This window comes from Bufo gargarizans, chromosome 4, assembly GCF_014858855.1.
Source record: "Bufo gargarizans isolate SCDJY-AF-19 chromosome 4, ASM1485885v1, whole genome shotgun sequence".
NCBI classification, from domain to species: domain Eukaryota; kingdom Metazoa; phylum Chordata; class Amphibia; order Anura; family Bufonidae; genus Bufo; species Bufo gargarizans.
The window spans coordinates 492,478,832-492,498,227 of NC_058083.1; the positions used below are offsets into that span (position 1 = coordinate 492,478,832).

The following is a 19,396-nucleotide window of genomic DNA, read 5'->3' on the forward strand; positions in this document are numbered from 1 at the left end:
GTACTTACTGCGTACAGTGTCAGGACATAGTGCACTATGACCAGACGCTGTGCGACTACAGGTCTGTCTGATCTGAGGTGTGATGAAGATTGGGGGTCTGATCTTAAGTCTGATGACAATTGGGGGTCTGATGTCACACCTGATGAAGGTTTGGTGTCTGATCTAAGTTATGATGAAGATTGGGGATCTGACCTGAGGTCTGATTAGGATCGGGGGTCTAATTTCAAGGTCTGATGCAGATTGGGGGTTTGGTCTGAAGTCTGATGCAGATTGGGGGTCTGGTCTGAAGTCTGATGAAGATTGGGGGTCATCTAATCTGAAGTCTGATGAATATTGCGGGTCTCATCTGAAGTCTGATGAATATTGGGGGTCTTATCTGAAGTCTGATGGATATTGGAGGTCTGATCTGAGGTTTGATGAAGACTGAGGTCTGATGTGGATTGGGGGTATGACTTGGTGGTCTGATGAAGACTGGAGTTCTGATATAAGGTCTGATAAGGACTGGGAAACTGATTTGAGCTCTGATGAAGATTGGGGGTCTGATCTGAGGTCTGATGTGGATTGAGGGTATGATTTGGGGGTCTGTTGAAGACTGGGGGTCTGATCAGAGGTCTGATGAAGACTGGAGGTCAGATCTGAGGTATGATGAAGACTGAGGTCTGAATAGGGGTCTGATGTGGATTGGGGATGTGATTGGGTGGTCTGATGAAGACTGGGGTTCTGATATAAGGTCTGATAAGGATTGGGAAACTGATTTCAGCTCTGATGAAGATTGGGGGTCTGATCTGAGGTCTGATGAAAATATATATATATATTTTTATCTCTCTCCTCTAAAACCTAGTTGCGTCTTATGGCCCAGTGGTTCTTATGGAGCAAGAAATACGGTATATACCAAAAGGGGCTTGAGGTTAACACTGCATAGCACTCACTCTCAGAGACCCTTTTATGCTCATAAATGGAAACACCCATCTTAGTTTAATGTGGTGCTCTATGATCCAGTGCTCAAAACTCCACCTATAAAATAGCAAATATGTGGCACTCTCCAATAAAAACAATATTCTTTATTCAGATATCCATAAAATCACAGTTCAGACAAGAGCTATATAAGAGAAGGTGATGGCCGTTTTGCGTTGTTGCACGCTTTGTGGCCCTATTGCATAGTGATGTCCACACTATAAATATTCACTCCCCTATACGTCACATTTCCATACAATTAATGCACACATATACATAAGTCTATAAACATACACATGCTTAATATACACAGAAAAGCTTAAATCAATCAATAAACATGCTCAAATTATTCAGACCAAGCGGTACCAGTGCATTGAATTGCAATATTCATTGAGTCTCTTGTTTCAGCAGTTCATTGTGCCTGTCAACCCCATATTCCAGGGGTCCTAATCTTTCAACACCCGCAAACTGAAGGCTCCCGATTTTGCTATTGTGATGACCCTTTCCAGTATGAATCGAATTTTGATGTTCATTAAAGCATGTATATCGGGCACAATAGTTTTTCCAATAGAAAAATAACAAAAATTTACATAAACAATGTAAAACTTGAAATAGCGGCAACATGTGCACTGGCCGCATTTAATATTACCCTTGGGAATATGGTGAACTCACCATTTGTTTGCATTCCCCCTAAAACAACTTTCTACTCTATTGTCCTTAATATTATTGATCCTTCTAAATGAGACAATTGGTTTACGTACCGCAACTTTTCATTGGTAAGTGAAAAGTAATAACTTTGCGTTTAATGTTCATGGTGGAAACTACTCTCAGTCCCATCCAAAATGAAAGTTTTTCCTTTCTTTTACCTCACTGAGTAGTTTTTGCAGCAATTCTGAGTCCGGACTGTGGATAAAGCAGCTTTCTCTTCCCCTCTGCCAGCAGGAAGTAATACAACTTTGTTTGCAGACGCATACATACCACAGCACCCACTATGGGGTCCTTGGAGAAAGAGGGACTGATCCATAGTTGACCTCTTTTTTTGGGTCTACCAACAGCTATAGGGTGGGAAACTGAAAAGAGTGGTTAGTAAAAAGGGTATGGAGTGTGGGGGATTACCTCTGTTTGCAACCACGCCCCCGACTGACAGTCTGGGATGGGCTTTTACTCCCCAGTAATGATCCCAGCTAATTACACCTGGGGATCCATCATGCTAGGGAAAATCTGCCCTGGAATAGGAGGGGTGGATTGGCAGCTTCCTCTACCAACCTAGCTCCCAATCCAAGTAAAATCCAGCCCTAAATACCCCCCCCCCCCCTTTGTTCAAACCTGTGGGGGTTAACACTTGCACCCACCAGATGCTCACGACAGGGTATCCGCCTTATCCTCCAACCTTCTGGCTCAATGTTCTCCCTGGAATATGTGGTAAGTATCACCTTTTTACCTCTTACCTCTTATTCTGCCCTGCCCAGGCAAGCTGAATTTGGCTTGTCACTAATACTGGCTTTCTACCTAGTAGAAAATATCTAAGGGACTAGAGTGCCCATTTAATGGTCCAACACTTTTGTTTTACTCTCTGGTCTCGCTCTCGCCTTCCAGGAACGTCCACTTTGTCACCATTCCTTTTTTTCTAGTTTTTTCAGCATTTCTGCTTCTAGACTTGCTAGCTCTGCAACAAACTTAAGTTCCACTTTCAAGTTCATCCTTTACTTCAGCAGTGGTTTCCTCAGCTTTGGCGGCAGTTTAAGAGTCTTCTGCTTTCTCAGTGACTTTTTCCACTTCGGCAGATTCTCCTTCAGACATTTCTTTGATCTCTGCAACTTTTGAGGATTTGTCCCACTCCAAGTCATCGGCCTTAGCTCTTTCAGCTGTTGTCTCTTTATTGTCTCCACTCACTTTGTGAGCCTTCTCATCCTTCTCGGACAGGGTATAAACCGGCCCTCTTAACTTCTTTTCCTTTTTATCAAGGTTGGAGGTACGGGGAACACCAGTGTCTTTAACAGACTCCTTATCTTCTGGCATTCCCTCTAGAGGGTCAGCCGGGACATTGCTCTCCCTTTGTGCAGGACTCATGAGAGCCAACCCACAGTAGGATACAGGATCTACATACTGGTCATCCATCCCGTCGTACTTCTTCCCCAGCAGGCCGCTGGCTATTTGGAAGGCCTTGTAGGCGGTGGGAACGTTTTTCAGGACCAGGTCCTGGCTACCCACTGCCGTGAGTCCCTTGGCGTCTGCATCCACATCAGTCCCATCAACGGTTTCAGCAGAAACATATTCCACCTTCAGCGCCACCATCTCCAGACCCCTTCTTAACAAGCTCTGGCATAGACTTCTTGACATCTTTCAGAGGACTCTCCTTTTCAGGTTTCTCATTTTCCTTTGAGTGAGCTTTGAGTCTTAAACACTCATAGCTAAAAGATACATTAAGAAGAATATGGCTTAAATGAATGTTTAAAAGCTGTCAGGAGCTCAGAGATTAGGGGCTACACATCCAGCAGCTTCTTGATGAATTCAGTATAAAACAGAAAGCAGCAATCTGTAGTTGTTGTGAAAGTGAAAGCAGTAGAGGAAAAACTTGACATTTTTTAAAATAAAGACCAACTGAAAAAATAACTTTAGCCTAAAATTAGTAACATGCAATTATTAAAAATTCCCCCTAAGGTGTCCATAGCCTACCAATTCTCAGAGACAAACCTGTCTGGATATTCAGAGCCTATAGAAAGGAACAGATAGCGCAAGATGCTGGCTCTTCTGAAGGATGATCGTTTTTGTCAAGCATTTAATCTATGGCCACACTAAAGCTTTCCTTTCAGCAGCATGTTTATCTGCAATGCAGCTGCAGCTGGACACAGCCTGGAGGATGCTATTTTTTTCTCTTTTAACAAGAGCAATAAAGAGAGAACCCAATGAGGTGAACAACACATTTACACACGACTGCATTATTTATCAGCTGGTACAGACACCTCCTTCTGGGTATAAAACAGCCAGTGTGTAAGCTGCTGACCCCGAGACCAGACACATCACTGTGTTCTGGACGAACGATATTGTAAGGAACATGGTTCCTCGGGATGTTAATTACTTGTACAATTACTATATCATGGCCTGTTTGGGATGATCTTTCTTTGCCTTGTTTTCTTAATTTAACCTTGTTAAAGGAAAAAAAAAATCCAACAATTATAATGATATAATCCTCTTTGTTCACCATGTTCCATCCCATGTTTGCTCATTCTATGCTTAGGAGTCCAGTGGGCGGTCATACTCAGTGATTGACAGTTATGTCTGTATGCATATATAACTGTAAAAAGACAAAGATCCAAGGCTTGGAGACAGCAGAAAACTAGGATACCATAAAATGTAGTTATCGAGGCAGTATCAGTGGTGACTTACTCCACTTTAGGAAGCAGTAGATGACACATCTACTTACCCCTATCAACCTCAGGGTTTGTTGGTCTTGTCATCCTCAGTGGTCCATACAGGTTCTACCCATTGGATCACCATCTTCAACTTGGATAAAAAGACAAATAAGCCTTGAGGGTGATTAGCGATCGAGGAAGGGCGCTAAGTTGATGTGTCATCTAATGTGCCCTAAAGTGGAGTAAGTCACGCCTTATATTGATTCAATAACTACACTTTATCAGATCCTAGTTTTCTGCTGTCTCTGAGTTCTGGATCTTTTTTTCTTTTTCACATTTATATATTGATATCCACTCCAACCAAGCAGCTTTTGGACTTGAGCCTCTTACCAGCAATCTCAAGCCTGGGTCCCCTTTTTAACAGGGATTAATTTTACTGGATTGTTTCAAGGCTAACCTGGTCCCTAGGTGTTATAATCAATGTCCAGTGACACAGGGAGTCTGCAAGTTAATTTCTTTGAGTTCTGACCATATATGAAGGCTATTACGGGTGAATACAGTTATAGAAACAATGGTTGTCCCACTTGTTAGTTGCACAAAATAAGATCAGTGTGCAGTATTTAGTTTTTGTGTTTTTGAGCATGTGCCAAGCACCGATATTTATTGAGAACTTTGTGCACAGTATCAAGGGCGAATTGGCCATTGACCTTACAGGGAAATTCCCGGTGGGCCCATGGCCAGGGGGCCGTCTGAGCCCTCCTTACGGCCAGCCAGTGGAAGTTTTTGTGGATTTATTTTGTGCTGCTGGCAGTATTTTGTGATGGACTGTGGTATTCGGCTCTGTTGGGGTGGTATAATGTGCCACAATATGATATTCCTGGCCCTGCCCTCCATTAATTTGGACCCAACTACAAAATAGGGCCACTTTAAGTTCCCAGTCTGCCTCAGCACAGTATGGAGAAAGCCACGAAGAAGTGAATATGAAGGAAGGACGCACAAATGTCAGCCATGAAGAAATAGCTGGATACTCGTCCAGAACTGATGACAACATTGAGTGTGCACATGAACTGATCCTGAGCGTGCATATAAAGTGACAGTGGATTATGTGGCAAATCATATGCAAGTCAGCCAAGGCTCTGCGGTGAAGGAAGCGGTGCATTCATGGCTCACAGCTCAGCCTAAGACATTTTTTAATAATGGAATATGACAGCTTGTTGTCAGATGGACAAAGTGTACTGTAAAGTAGAGAGTTTATGTTGAAAAATGGTGCATTTGTCTTTACTGAAATTTGATTAAACTAAATCCTACAGCCGGATTTCTTTCCCCAGAAACCCAGAGGAGCAGGCATGGCCTATAAGACTCCTCACATCTAAGGCTGAGTTCACACTTCAGTTATTTGGTCAGTTATTGTGAGCCAAAACCAGTAGTGAAACCTACACAGAGATAAAGGTATAATGAGAAGATTTGCACCTGTTCTGTGATTTTGACTTACACCCGGTTTTGGCTCCCAATAACTGATGGAAATAACTGACCAAGTAACTGAAGTGTGAACTTAGCCTAATAAGCATGAGGAGAAATAGTAGGACCCTGGCTCCTAGATCCATTGATACAATAATCAATCTTTTCCTGGATAGTCAAACCTAAGCCTAGGTCCAAATAGCAAGTCCTAATCTTCCTGTGCAGTTTGTGAAACCATACAGTTTGCATATTAATTCCAGTGTATTATATCTGTAAATGAGTCCAGCTCTTACAATGGCTCGGTAAGGTCACGAAGACCTGTCTATGACATAATCCAAAATGACAAACTTATTGGATTCCTGGAAGCAGAAGAAAAAAAAAAAAACTCTTCACACTCCTGCAAAGGTTATCTCACTGAAGGCCAAGACAAATCCCGTCTTCCCATCTCGAACAATGCTCCGCGGAGAGCTGGTGTCATATTCTCAGGAAATTAACACACGTTTGCCCTTTAACAATGCCGTTGATGGTTATAGACACAGAAAGTTTAATGGGCATAAGTGGTTATCCAACACCAAAATGACTCGCAGACACAAAAGATATTAAGCTGGCTTCTATAACGAACTGTATTCCGTAACGTTAATTGTCTAACACAATTGGGGCACCGAATGGTTGACTTGTTACCTGATTAATGATTAGTAACCTTATGGCAAGGGTTCTGGTATCTCATATGATATGAAATGTGCTCCCACATAAATGTTTTATGACCAACGCTATCGCTTACTCAATTATGAAAGAAGCAAATTAAGCTGCGGGCCCTCACTTCAACTCGTAATACATGAAGGAAACCAAATATTGAACGACGTTTCAGAGCGGGAGCTTAAGTAGAACTCATGGGGCTATTTAAAGCCTGGCGATGAAATGACACCAGGCAGAAATAGTTGCTCGTAGAGTAATTTTATCTGACCGGGGGATATATACTGGGCCTGGAAAGGTTACACCTTATATGATACTGACTGTTCAGACACACTAGATCCCATCAAGTTGAAAATGCGGTCTGCTGTCTATGAGAAACGACCCAAGTTTTTCTGCACTGAACTTTTATAGGTTATTTAAGACCGGCGTCGGGGGGGCAGCCAATATCAGGCCGTGATGGGAACAAGCCTCCCTAGCGTCAGGTGCTAGGGAGGCTCGTTCCCATTGCGGCCTGCTATTGGCTGTCCCCCCCCCACCCCCCCTTGCCAGATGTTTTAATCCGTGTAACGGGGAGATGCAGCAGTGTTCGTACTGGCATCGGAAGTGATAAGGGTGCCAGATGAGCGAAGTAAGTACAAGCTCTGCGAGGGGCCCGGTCATATGGGGGGGGGGGGGGCATAATACATCTTGGATAACCTCTTTAACTGGATAACACCATCTATTCTTATGACTCTATGATGTATCTTTTTTTATTTTATTATTCCTGCTTGAAGTTAGGAATGAATTGCTAGCAGTTTGCAATTAAGGTCCATTTGGGTGTTACCAGTTCGAGGGGTGTCCCTGCACAGTCTGACACTGGCAGCACTGATTAGATAATGTCAGACTGAGCAGGGACACACTCCCAACTGGTAACCCCCGTATGGACCTTCGTTACAAACTGCTAGCAATTCATTCCTGGACTGGAACATCATAGAGTTATAAGAATAGAAGCTCCAGAATTGTTAATACATGGGAAATGCAAGTTGTTGCTATAACAGACATGTCAGGAGAGGTTATGGCTCCCCTTTAATTCATTTTTAAAGGAAACTTCAGGTTAAGATTTTAATAGATCAACAAAGCCATTTTCCAGGATAGGCACAGTCTGCATAGTGACTGTCCTTGGTACTGCAGCTCAGACCTTTTCAAATGAACAACCCCTTTAAAGAATTCTCCAGTTTAAGAATATTGATGGCCTATCCTCATGATAAGACACCAATATCAGATCAGTGGGGGGGAGGGGGGGGTCTATATAGTGGTTGTATTTATAAGTCCATCGTCTACCTGTACACCGTGTACAGACATTTTAGGCACTAATATTTCTATTATTCATACCTCATAAATGCCTCACTTTTACCCCTCTAGGCAGGGGCATAGCTAAAGGCTCATGGGCCCTAGTGCAAGAGCTCAGCTTGGGCCCCCTTCTGTCAGTGCTTTTTGGCCAAGTGCAGGGAAGCACATAGCCTTCCTGCTGCCTGAGGCAAAAATTGAAATATCCCCCCCCCCCTTTGCCAAATTCTTGACCTAACCCCTTCCCTCCAGCCAGAGGTGCAACTTGACCAGCATGCACTTTCTATAATACCAGTGTCTTCTTATGCACTACAAGGGTCTTTGGGTCCCCTTAGACTACTGGGCCTGGTAGTAACTGCTACCTCTGCACCCCCTATAGCTACACCACTGCCTCTAGGCTGCGCCGTCATAAAATAGGTTGGAAAATGGCTGCCTCCATTAAGTCTTGCTGGTAGGACACACCGAGGAATCTACAGTACTTACTAACCTAGAATGCATTCCATATTCACAGCCTATCAATCCAGTGGGGTAACGCCGCTAGCTCTAAGTGGATCGACTGCCTTTTAGAACTTTTTTCCACTTTACAAAATGGCCGCCGCCATAGGGTATTGGCCAAGAAAGAACACATGTGATTTTCGATTATCTCCTAATGGGATTAGCGTTTTTTTTCTCCTAAACAGTGTACGAAAACGATTTATAAAAAAAAACACACCACACAAACAGCGAACGCTCCTTCTAAAAATGACTTAATATTACCGCACCACAATCAATGCAACAATGGACTCACAGCTGCAGTCCTAAAACACTTACACAATGAGTGGAGCTAAGAACCCACAAACTTACCAGGCTGTGCATAATTTTCACTCCATCTGGATTGACTGTTAGTGCTTCATTGTATATCTGCTTTGCCTCCTCCAAACAGCCTTTCATCTCCGCGAGCTTCCCACGCATGTACAGCACAGTGTGTGATGTGGGGAAAAGGCTGGCTGCCTCCTGGATACAAAAGCCTGCTTCTTTCATATGCTGTTGTTCCATAAAGAGTTCAGCTACACAATAAAGGATAAAAAAGTACAATAAATAACTCATTTTTAATTTCGACCAATTTTTTGCTGCTCTACAAACATGCAGGGGAATCGGTGTCAACTACCAGACGTGACTGACAGACTGTCACACAACATCTGCAAGCTCGATAGCAATACACACAATACTGATATTTAGAGATGAGCGAAGTATTGTAAAATTCGATTCAGCTGCTTTGCCGAATTTTACCAAAACATTTGCTTTGGGACAAATTACTTCTTTGTGAATCGCATTTCTTTGTAAGTGGTGGGTGCAATGACTGGGAGCAGCGATTGCACCGCCCCCCATCGTTGTACCCCTTAGATGCCACGTTCATACATGATCGCGGCAGTTAATAGCAATAATCTGGTGTAAAAAAAATTATGTTCAGCTTAGCATGGGCATGGATACAAGCAGCACATCTCTGCTGAAGCCAGTCATTGGCTGCAGTGGAGCATATGACCATGCCCAGCTGGAAGTAAACAGTATGGGGACCAGAAAAATGGAGAGACCAGGGGCAGTGCAGAGGATCGGAGCAGGTAAGTATGAATCCTTTGCTGACACTTAGTAAAATGTCATTATTACTGGAGAACCTCTTTAAGCACATCCTCATAACCAAGACCCTCCTTGCCTCATCAGTTTAGTTGCCCTTCTTTGTACTTTTTCTAGCTCCAAGGAATCCTTTCTGCAAAATGATGCCCGTAATTACCTTGCATTTTCCAGATGAGGCTGCACCAAAGCTTTGCAGTAATCTTAATGGGTAATAATATTACATCCCTGTCCTGGGAGTCCATGCCTCTTTTAATACATGACACTATAGTCATGATCTTATAAGCAGCTGATTGACCTTGTATGCTGTTAGGGCCCCCATTTTAAACAATTATCAGCCAAACAGGCTACTTTCCGTAGGACTGGACGACAATCTGATGTGTATGGGAAGCTCCTGACTTTCCCCCGAGCTGGATCGGGCATGTTGAATTTCAGTGTCCAATCCTTCTGATCTCCCTGGAGATAAGCTGCCACCTGAGGTGTCTTGCAGAGCTTTCTTTTCTCTCTCAACTGAAAGCACAGATTTGGCCAAACCAAGCTTGTATGGGGGAAATTTGGAGAGATAACTATTGGCCAAACGAGCATTTGACCAACAGTTATTGGAGGAGTATGGGCATCTTCAGTCTGCGATCTACAAGTACACCCAGATCCTTCTCTACAAGTGACTCTCCCTGCGTTACTCGCCCTAGGACATATAATGCATGTAGATGATTAGTATCCAGATACATAATTTTACATTTCTCCACATTGGATTCCATTTGCCAAGTGAATGCCCAAAGACTCAGGGGCACATTTAGTAAGACCGAAGTTTTAGAGGCCATGTATAAAGGGGAGCAGGCCTGTACATAACTTCGGCAGACCCACCGCTGCTCCTAAATATAAAACAACTTCCTAACTGTCTTACATTTATACCAGACAAACCAGGTGTAGATAACGGTAAATTAGACGGGCCCATCGGCCCATCCCCTTCCCCTTTTTAGACCTGGCGTGAGCAGGGAGAAGTCACAGATTGCGGCGCAAAGAACCTAATATAGGTGTATTTCTGGTTAATAAATGGCCCCTTCAGTGTCCAAGTCAGCTTGTGGTTTATAAGCATCTTCCATAAACTGCAATAGATGACATAGCGTGATGTATTTGGAAAGCGTAGTCTTGTGTGATATTATAACAAGAACATACAGTAGATGGCCTTTACACATATTCCATATGGTCCCTACATGCTGTCAGACTGTGTAGGGGAATGGTAACACCTGATTCCCAATTTATTCTTACATTTCCAGGAGGAATAGTAGGGAAATATCACAAGGCACCGTTCTAAGAAAAGACACTGCAGAAATGTTATTTTATGGACATGTCGGGAGAGCATTTACTATGACTGAATGACATTACTGTAGCAGACCCGCACGTAGATGTGTACGGTCAGTATGCTGACCTCCTCCTAGTGGAATGTATGTATACAGTCACCTTTCATAAGGTCAAGTCAACAGCACTGAGGTTATAGGCATGGGCTCCCACGCACGTACACAGGGGTGCTTCCCAATTTCTGCATTGTGGAGTAAAAATGAAGAAACGGGTAACAGAGATGGAAAATTTGTGACAGCGACAAATGAATCAATTCAGAAGCAAACCACTGCAAAGCTGGAGACTGACCTACATATACTCAAGCAGTTCATTATATACACATGCATGCACCAAAAGCAATCCGAGCTGCTACTGTATTTCCCTTTAGATCAGCCTCCTTCAGAGCAAGGGTGGACACAGAGGAGGTGGGTCCCACATCAAGAGCAATTGTGTCTTCTACCCACTCCTTGCAGGACAAAGGAGACTTACACCCTTGGGTCGCTGCAGGGCACCTGCACATGGTGCAGATTTGTGTGCATCAAATCCACAAGAAATCTGCACCAAAATCGCACATAAATCTGCACTATTTATCACTTTTTTATTTTTTGGGTGCGGTTTTTCTGTTTCTGTTAACAACCATAATGACGCCTAAGGGGAAAACCACTCTACTGAAGGTGCGACATGCTGTGGATTTTAAAATCTGCACATCAGGTCAATTTACAAAAGCAAAGTGTACTTAACATTTGTCAAATCTCATTCACTTTGCTGGTACGGTATTACACTGCATTTTTTTCGCATTAAATTCTTGGCGTCAAAACGCACGTAATTTTGCAAATGTGAATGTACGTGTGGAGTGAAGAAGAAAAGATGGGGCAATCAGATTTTGGCCTCCTTTCTTCATGGCACCATAGCCGCCACCTTGGCTTACCCTACTGCATTTACCCCTTGCTTCAGAGTTTTTAAAACAGAGATATTAAACCGAATACCAGACTTTTTATACTTTTTTATTTATTTCAAATGAAATAAGAAGATAGGATTAGACAGTATCAGTGTTTGCCTGGTCGCATACAGTGTACTACTAGCCCGCAAAGAGAAATACTCAGGAAACAGTCCTGATGGCCCCTGAGTCAATCAATGTCGCACCACCGCTTTCCTACCCAAAGGTGCCATGACGATGTACAATTGTTAAAAAAGTATAGATTTTGCAAAATCCAAAACCCAAATTACAGCCCATCCTAAACCAAGACAAATGCCATGGTGTCACATAGAGCGTCATGCAAATTATGGCTCATGCACATGGCAGAATTCTGTGCAAAAAGACTGCACGGCGCTACACAGCTTCTGTCTACTGCCATATGGTCCCTGTAGGTACGGAGGTGTTTTCCCATAGAAGCAATGGTTTCAAAGAAAGTCTGTCATCTCCAAAATCTGTTTCAAGGTAAGGCTACTTTCACACTAGCGTTTTGACTTTCCGTTTTTGAGATCCGTTCAGGGCTCTTACAAGCGGCCCAAAACGGATCAGTTTTGCCCTAATGCTTTCTGAATGGATAAGGATCCGCTCAGAATGCATCAGTTTGCCTCTGTTCAGTCACCATTCCGCCTGCAGCGTTTTGCTGTCCGCCTCACGAAGCGGAGTCAAACGGATCCATCCAGGCACACAATGTAAGTCAATGGGGACAGAGCAGGTTTCTCTGACACAATAGAAAACAGATCCGTCCCCCTTTGACTTTCAATGGTGCTCATGACGGATCCATCATGGCTATAGAAGACATAATACAACCGGATCCCTTCATGACGGATGCATGCGGTTGTATTATTGTAAAGGAAGCTTCTTTGCAGATCCATGACGGATCCGCAAAAAACGCTAATGTGAAAGTAGCCTTAGTATACTGCCATGTAGGTAGGTATTTATTATTCAATTATATAGAGCTGACATATTCCATAGCGTTTTCAGACATTATTATTGCTTACTGTCTCCAGTAGGGCTCCCAATCAATGGGAGGAAACCGGAGAACCAGGATCCAACCCACGCAAACACGGGGAGAGCATGCAAACTCCATGCAGATGTTGTCCTTGGTTGGATTTGAACCTAAGACCCCAGAGCTGCAAGGTGCCAGTACTAACCACAGAGCCACCATGCTCTCGATCCAACATAGGTGGGGTCGCTCCTTTCAGTGCCCTCTGAAATTTTTGGGACTGCTTATTGAACAAAAGGGGGGAGACGCTGGCCGGTATTACTAGTGGAGCAATGGTGCACCAAACTGAATGGCTCCTTTTAAAGGGGTTGTGTAGCGATATATATTGATACCCTATCTTCAGGATAAGTCATCAATATCTGATTGGCAAGGGTCCGACACCCGGGACCCCTGCCGATCAGCTGCTTGAATAGGATTCCTCTTTATCACACTACGCATCGTCTCCTCTGGAGCGGCGGCGTAGTGTGTTAACAAGTACTCACTCCTTTCAAGTAAATGGAGTGAGTGCTTGTCATTACATTGCACCACCGTAACGTCCGAGACGATGGGCAGTGTAATGAAGAGGAAGCAGAGTTCACATGGAGCGCCGCCTCCCCTTCAAAAACAGTTGAAGACCCCTGCCAATCAGATACTGAGTGATGACCCTTGCTGAGGATTGGGCATCAACATATATCGCTGCACAACCCCTTTAAGGCTGACCATACACATCAGATAGGTGTCATCCGAACGATCTCACTTTGCTGACAGTTAAAGAGGTTTACCGAGAATTTTATACTGATGACCTATCCTCACGTGATGCGTAATCCAAATCATTCGTCATATATGATGTCTACCATAATTATACTGGTATGCACGAGGAACATAACAAAAAATACCACAGTTTTTTATCCATACCCTTACCCCCACTGCAGCCTATTATTTTCAGCACATGGGTAGGAAAATAATTGGCATGGCGCTGCTGCGTGACTGTCAGCGGAGCTGCGGAATTCAGTGATGGGGTTTCAGACAATCATTTACAACATGGATCAAAATGCAACAAAATCAAAAGATTTCAGCAGATGACAAGACCCACAACAGAGAAGTGGAATGAAGTGCAGGAGGGAAGGTTAAGCCACTGGGTTCTCCACATCTGTATTCCTCACACACCAGACGATTCTGAATTTGCCTATAATGGACGGCACTCAGTGGTCACTGCATATCAATTATGCCGACAATACGAGGATTATATCGTTCCTTCTATTTGATGTAAAGGGTCCTTGAAAGCAGAACTATCTGAAATACAATAGACTTCTGTATTATGCACATTAAATGGCGTCCTCTGATCCTTGGACAAATAATGTAATTCATGTGCGGCCATAAAAAGGGAAAGGTGAGCAGAAACGAGCTTTGCAATCAAAGAAATTAACATAGACGATATGAATTTATTCTACATAGGGGATAAAAGCGGGAGTATATCCTATTCTCTACCATTCTAGAATAGTTTGGAGGTGTTTTTCGTCCTGGTTTGTACTGCTGTTAGAATTGTATGGTTTTACTTGGAAACTATAAGATGACAGAGAGATATGTAGTTGTGGGGTGATGTAGCAGGACTTCTAATAATATAATATGCCGCATTGTCTTGCTGGAAGATCCCATCCACTTCAGGAAAGACAATCAGCATGTATGGGTGTATGTGATCTGTAAGGATGGTGTTATACACAAATTGGTCGAGAGTGCCTTCCACATGGATGAGGGGTCCAGAGAATGCCACAAAAACATCCCCCAGCCCAAAACGCTGCCACCACCAGCTTGTGTTCTTCCAGTAATGGCTGCAGGGTGTTTTTTGCCTGACACGCCAACATCCATCCGTTCGATGAAAGAGAAAACGTGACTCATTGAGAAGGCAACCCTTTGTCAATCACTGGAGGTCCAATTCCGACACTGCCACAAAAATGTAAGCCTTTTCTGCTGATACAACTTTGTTAGCAGAGGTGAAGTGACCATCCGTCTGCTTTGTGGCCACATACGTAGTAGGGTTCGCTGAACTGTAGTTTTAGACACACGTCTGGTAGCCCCTTGGTTCATTTTAGCAGTGAGCTCAACTAATCCACCTTGCTGGAAGTTTAGCTGAGAGAATTGATACCTACATAGCAGTTTTGTTAGTAAGGCCGAAGATAGACATATATCCATTTAGTTCAGACTATAATCCTGCAGTGTTGATCCAGGGGAAGGCAATTTTCTTTACCTTAAGGCAATAAGAATAACTTCCTGGATCAATGACCAGTCTCCAGAAATTTAGTAGCTATAGCCTGTAATATTATTACACTCCAGAAATACATCCAGGCCCCTCTTGAATTCCTTTATTGTACTCGCCATCACCACCTCCTCAGGCAGAGAGCTCCATAGTCTCACTGCTCTTACCGTAAAGAATCCTCTTCTATGTTTGTGCACAAACCTTCTTTCCTCCAGACGCAGAGGATGTCCCCTCGTCACAGTCACAGTCCTGGGGATAAATAGATGATGGGAGAGATCTCTGTACTGTCCCCTGATTTATTTATACATAGTTATTAGATCTCCCCTTAGTCGTCTTTTTTCTAAAGTGAATAACCCTAATTTTGATAATCTTTCTGGGTACTGTAGTCCACCCATTCCAGTAATTACTTTAGTTGCCCTCCTCTGAACCCTCTCCAGCTCTGCTATGTCTGACTTGTTCACAGGAGCCCAGAACTGTACACAGTACTTAATGTGTGGTCTGACCAATGATTTGTAAAGTGGTAGGACTATGCTCTCATCACGGGCATCTATGCCCCTTTTCATGCACCTCATGATATTATTCTTGGCTGGGGATGCCTAACACATGTACACTGATGTGGTTTTTCAGTCTCCTCGACTTTAATTGGGAACCACTAGCATGGTGCGCACAGTCACACTCCCACCTTTACCAATACCCATGAGATGATTGTATATCCGTCATGATGGAAGACTAGCTCCTGAACATTATGAATATATGGGTTAAGACATGGTCTCAAGTGGTTCCGAGGGTGGAGCTTCACTGTGATTTTACATATGACACTACATTTTAATTGGATTGTCCAACACAGCCAGTTAAACATCAAATAAAAAGGTATGCACTAAAAAAATCATGAAAAAAACATGTCATTCTGCTGACTTGTGCATCCTACTACACTGTTTAGGCATAGCTAATGATAAAATATCCTATGTTCCTGTAAATCAGTGTGCTCCTTCTGTGCTCCAAATGATGTTAATCTCATTTATGATGTCACTGCAAAATTCTTTATTTTCACATAAGTTGTCATGCACTGCGCTGCATAAAGCGAGACTGGAGTGTAACTAGGACAGAATTCGAAATCAACATTCTGTCAGCTTTTTAAATTATGCTGCAGGCACAGCTAATGCAGGTATTCTGAATTAATCTGAGAGGTCTCCTCTGACAGACCATATTGCTTGATGAAAAATGTGCATTTTAATATCGCAGTTTGTCGAATGGGTAAAAAGCAAGCATTTTCTGTAAATGCAACATAATATTCACACTTCCAGCAAGGTAAAGTGAATGACCTTGTGTCAGTAATCTCCTCTTTGGAACCCGAAAGGTTGTGGCCTCGAAAACCCCTGTAAAGATTGTAAAGTAAAACTAGATGGTGTCGTTTCTAAAGAAACCACATGATGTTGGCTTGAAAACGCTAGAGATATAAGAAAAGTCTGTTTAACCCGGTTTATTAAAAATTTGAACCCAAGTCACCCAATGACTGACTGTGCCAAACTTGAGGACCCTGCCATTAACAGTCTAAGAGTGGCGGCAATTCAAATTTCCCCATATACAACGAATGGCTGAAATGTGATTGGCCTCTGGCTTTAAAACTGTGAGAATGGAAGTATTTGAAAGTTTTACATTGAAGTCAATAAGTGAAATCTGATTGACTGTTTTAGGCTCCACCCACTTTTCCTAAATTTTGACCGCAGTGACCCAGAGTAATTGTGCTAAGTTTGGGACACTTGGCATTTAAACTGTGATAATAGCAGCAGTTTATCTTTTTTTCATTAAGGTCAATAGCTGAAATCTGATTGGATGTTGTTACACCGCCCCTTTTTTTTCCTAATTGTGAACCACAGTCACCCAGTGACTAACACTTTAAGGTTTGGGAATTTTGGCATTTATTTTTTTGTCAAATCTTTATTTTCATTTTGACAGTATATTTCAGCAAATGTTATGACATTCACAAGTAGTAACAAATAACAATAAACTACTCCGGAATTTTGGCATTTAACGTGTAAAAATGGCAGCAGTTTTATTTTTTTCTATTGAAAATCAATGTGTGAAAATTGATTGGTTGTTGGTAGCTCCGCCCACTTTTTCTAACCTTGATGTGGAAACACCCAATGACCACATTTGTGATATTTGAGGTCCATGACATCAATAATGTGAGAATGGCAGCATTAATAATTTTTCCCATTTAAATCAATCAAAGAAATCTGAGTGGTTGTTTCTGGTCCTGCCCACTTTTCAGAATTTTAATCCTAGTCCTCCAGTGACCAACTGTGCCAAGTTTGAGGACCCTGCCATTAACAGTCTAAGAGCAGCGGCAGTTTTAAATTTTCCCATTTAAACAAATGGCTGAAATTTGATTGGCCATTGTAGACTCCGCCCACTTTTTATAAACTTTAACCCGAGTCATCCACGGTGCCAAGTTTGGGTACTCTGGCTTAAATACTGTGAGAATGACAGCAATTTAAATGTTCTCATTGAAGTCAATAGGGAAAATCTGACTGGTTGTTTGTGGCTCCGCCCACTTTTTAGAGTCTCCAAAATGTGACAGAAATTTTCAGGTTGACCCCATGACTAAGTGACCCAAGTTTGGTGAGTTTAACTTCAAAGCTGTATGAGTGGCAAAAGTTTACAATTTTACAATCAAAGTCTATGGCAAAATGTGGGGTCTTTGGGGGGCCCCCCACTGGCATGGAGGGTGGGATTGGTTAACAAAGCACAAGAGACCTTTTCGGGTATGTGCCGAACAAGTGTGCAAAGTTTCGTAATTGTGTAAAAATTGTGAGAGGAGTAGCGTATAAATAGCTACATTTTCATTGCCCGTTTCTAGCTCCGCCCTCTTTTGCCCCTCTCCCCCCCCCCCATTCACCATTTTTTTCCGGTTGACACCAACAATATGTGGTCCGAGTTTGGGGAGTGTAGCTGTAAAACTGTGCAAGTGGGAGCGATTTGAAAATGTCAAAGTCAATGGCAAAAAAGGGGTCTTTGGTGGTCCGCCGCAGGGGCCCGGAGGGTGGGATCACTTATTAAAGCACAAGCAACTTACCTCACTATAGGTCGAAGAAGTGTGGAAAGTTGTAACCCCAATAATTATGGCTCGTCGGAGATCAATCAAGTGTTGACTTATCAGAAATTGTGGATTAAGTATGAATTTGATTATGCAATTTTTCTTTCCTGTAGTTGACTCCCCCCACCTGCGGCGAGTTAGGTCAAGTGTCAAGATGAAAGAGATTGACCTCTATAATTATAGAGTTCAACCTCATCCCCATCTCCTTATGTATTTTTTCAGAAACCAGAATGGAAAGACAGAATTAAGGTAGATTCACACATCCGCAAGTGTTTTGCTGTCCACATTTTGCGGACCGCACATGACCAGCACTAAGATAGAGATACCTATTCTGTCCGTGGCTGCAGACAAGAATAGGACATGCTTTATCTTTTTTGCAGGCCGTGGAACGGATGTGGACCCATTCATGCAGATATGTGACTGGACTCTTAAAGGCATTTTCCGAGCTCCTGATATTGAGGACTTATTTTAAGGATAGGCCATCAATGTCTGATTGGTTGAGGTCCACTAATCAGTTGTTCTGGCACAAGAACCAGCACTCTGAATGGAGCCGGAATCACAGTTCTATTCAAAGTGATGTGGCCATTCGCTATTTCGGCCCCAGGAAACAGATGCCGTGGTGTGGGCCTGAAAATCAATAACCTATCCTGAGCGCCTGGAAAACCCCTTTAAACGTATTTATTTGGGCAGAAAAAAATGTGCTGCAGCTCCGACTATTGGAAATAAGAGCTGCTTAATTAACGTCTCAAGGGTGGGAAATAGCAGAACACAAAGTCCAGATGATAATGTCTAATTAATGCAGCTTAATAAATACTGTCAATTGGGACCTGCGGCCTTTGCCAATGATGCATCTGTGGCCCTGGTGTATTAGGCAAGGATACCGTCTGTAGAAGGAAGGCCTTCTCTTTCATATCACGTGGCAGTATTTTTGAGCCACCTGGCAATCATTAAGGAGGTTTTCAGATATTTTTTTTTTCATACTGATGACCTATCCCTCATTGGCGGGCCGTAGTCTCTTCAAAAGCTGATCCAGAGGATAGGTCATCAGTATAAAAAAGTCTGAAAAACCCTTTAAATTAGAGATTTTGGCTCCTCTGTTAGACCTGCTTTGGAAGATAGCGACTGAATGTCATTCAACCTTTGAATTGATGGCAACCAGGATGGCTGTTTTAAGAGAAAACAAAAATAGGAGGTCTGCATCATGTAGAGGTTAATCTCATATCCTGTTCAAGACAAGCTATAGATCTCAAACAGGGAAGAGATTTAACCACCTAGGCCTCATCTTCTTTACTGCTGTAACAAAGCACTTAACCAGAGCTTTCCTCACCCAGGAACATCCCTTAAAGGTCAAGATTTCCAA

General features: G+C 42.9%; 1 protein-coding gene across 1 annotated transcript in view; it reads right to left on the reverse strand.

Annotated features, from left to right (window-relative positions):
* The window catches only part of TTC7A (tetratricopeptide repeat domain 7A), a 367,921-nt gene that overhangs the window by 57,738 nt on the left and 290,787 nt on the right, over positions 1-19,396 (reverse strand). Inside the window, exon 20 of the mRNA XM_044289765.1 lies at positions 8,628-8,830. Within this exon, the coding sequence (XP_044145700.1) occupies positions 8,628-8,830 (203 nt within the window). The remainder of the gene's footprint in view (positions 1-8,627; positions 8,831-19,396) is intronic.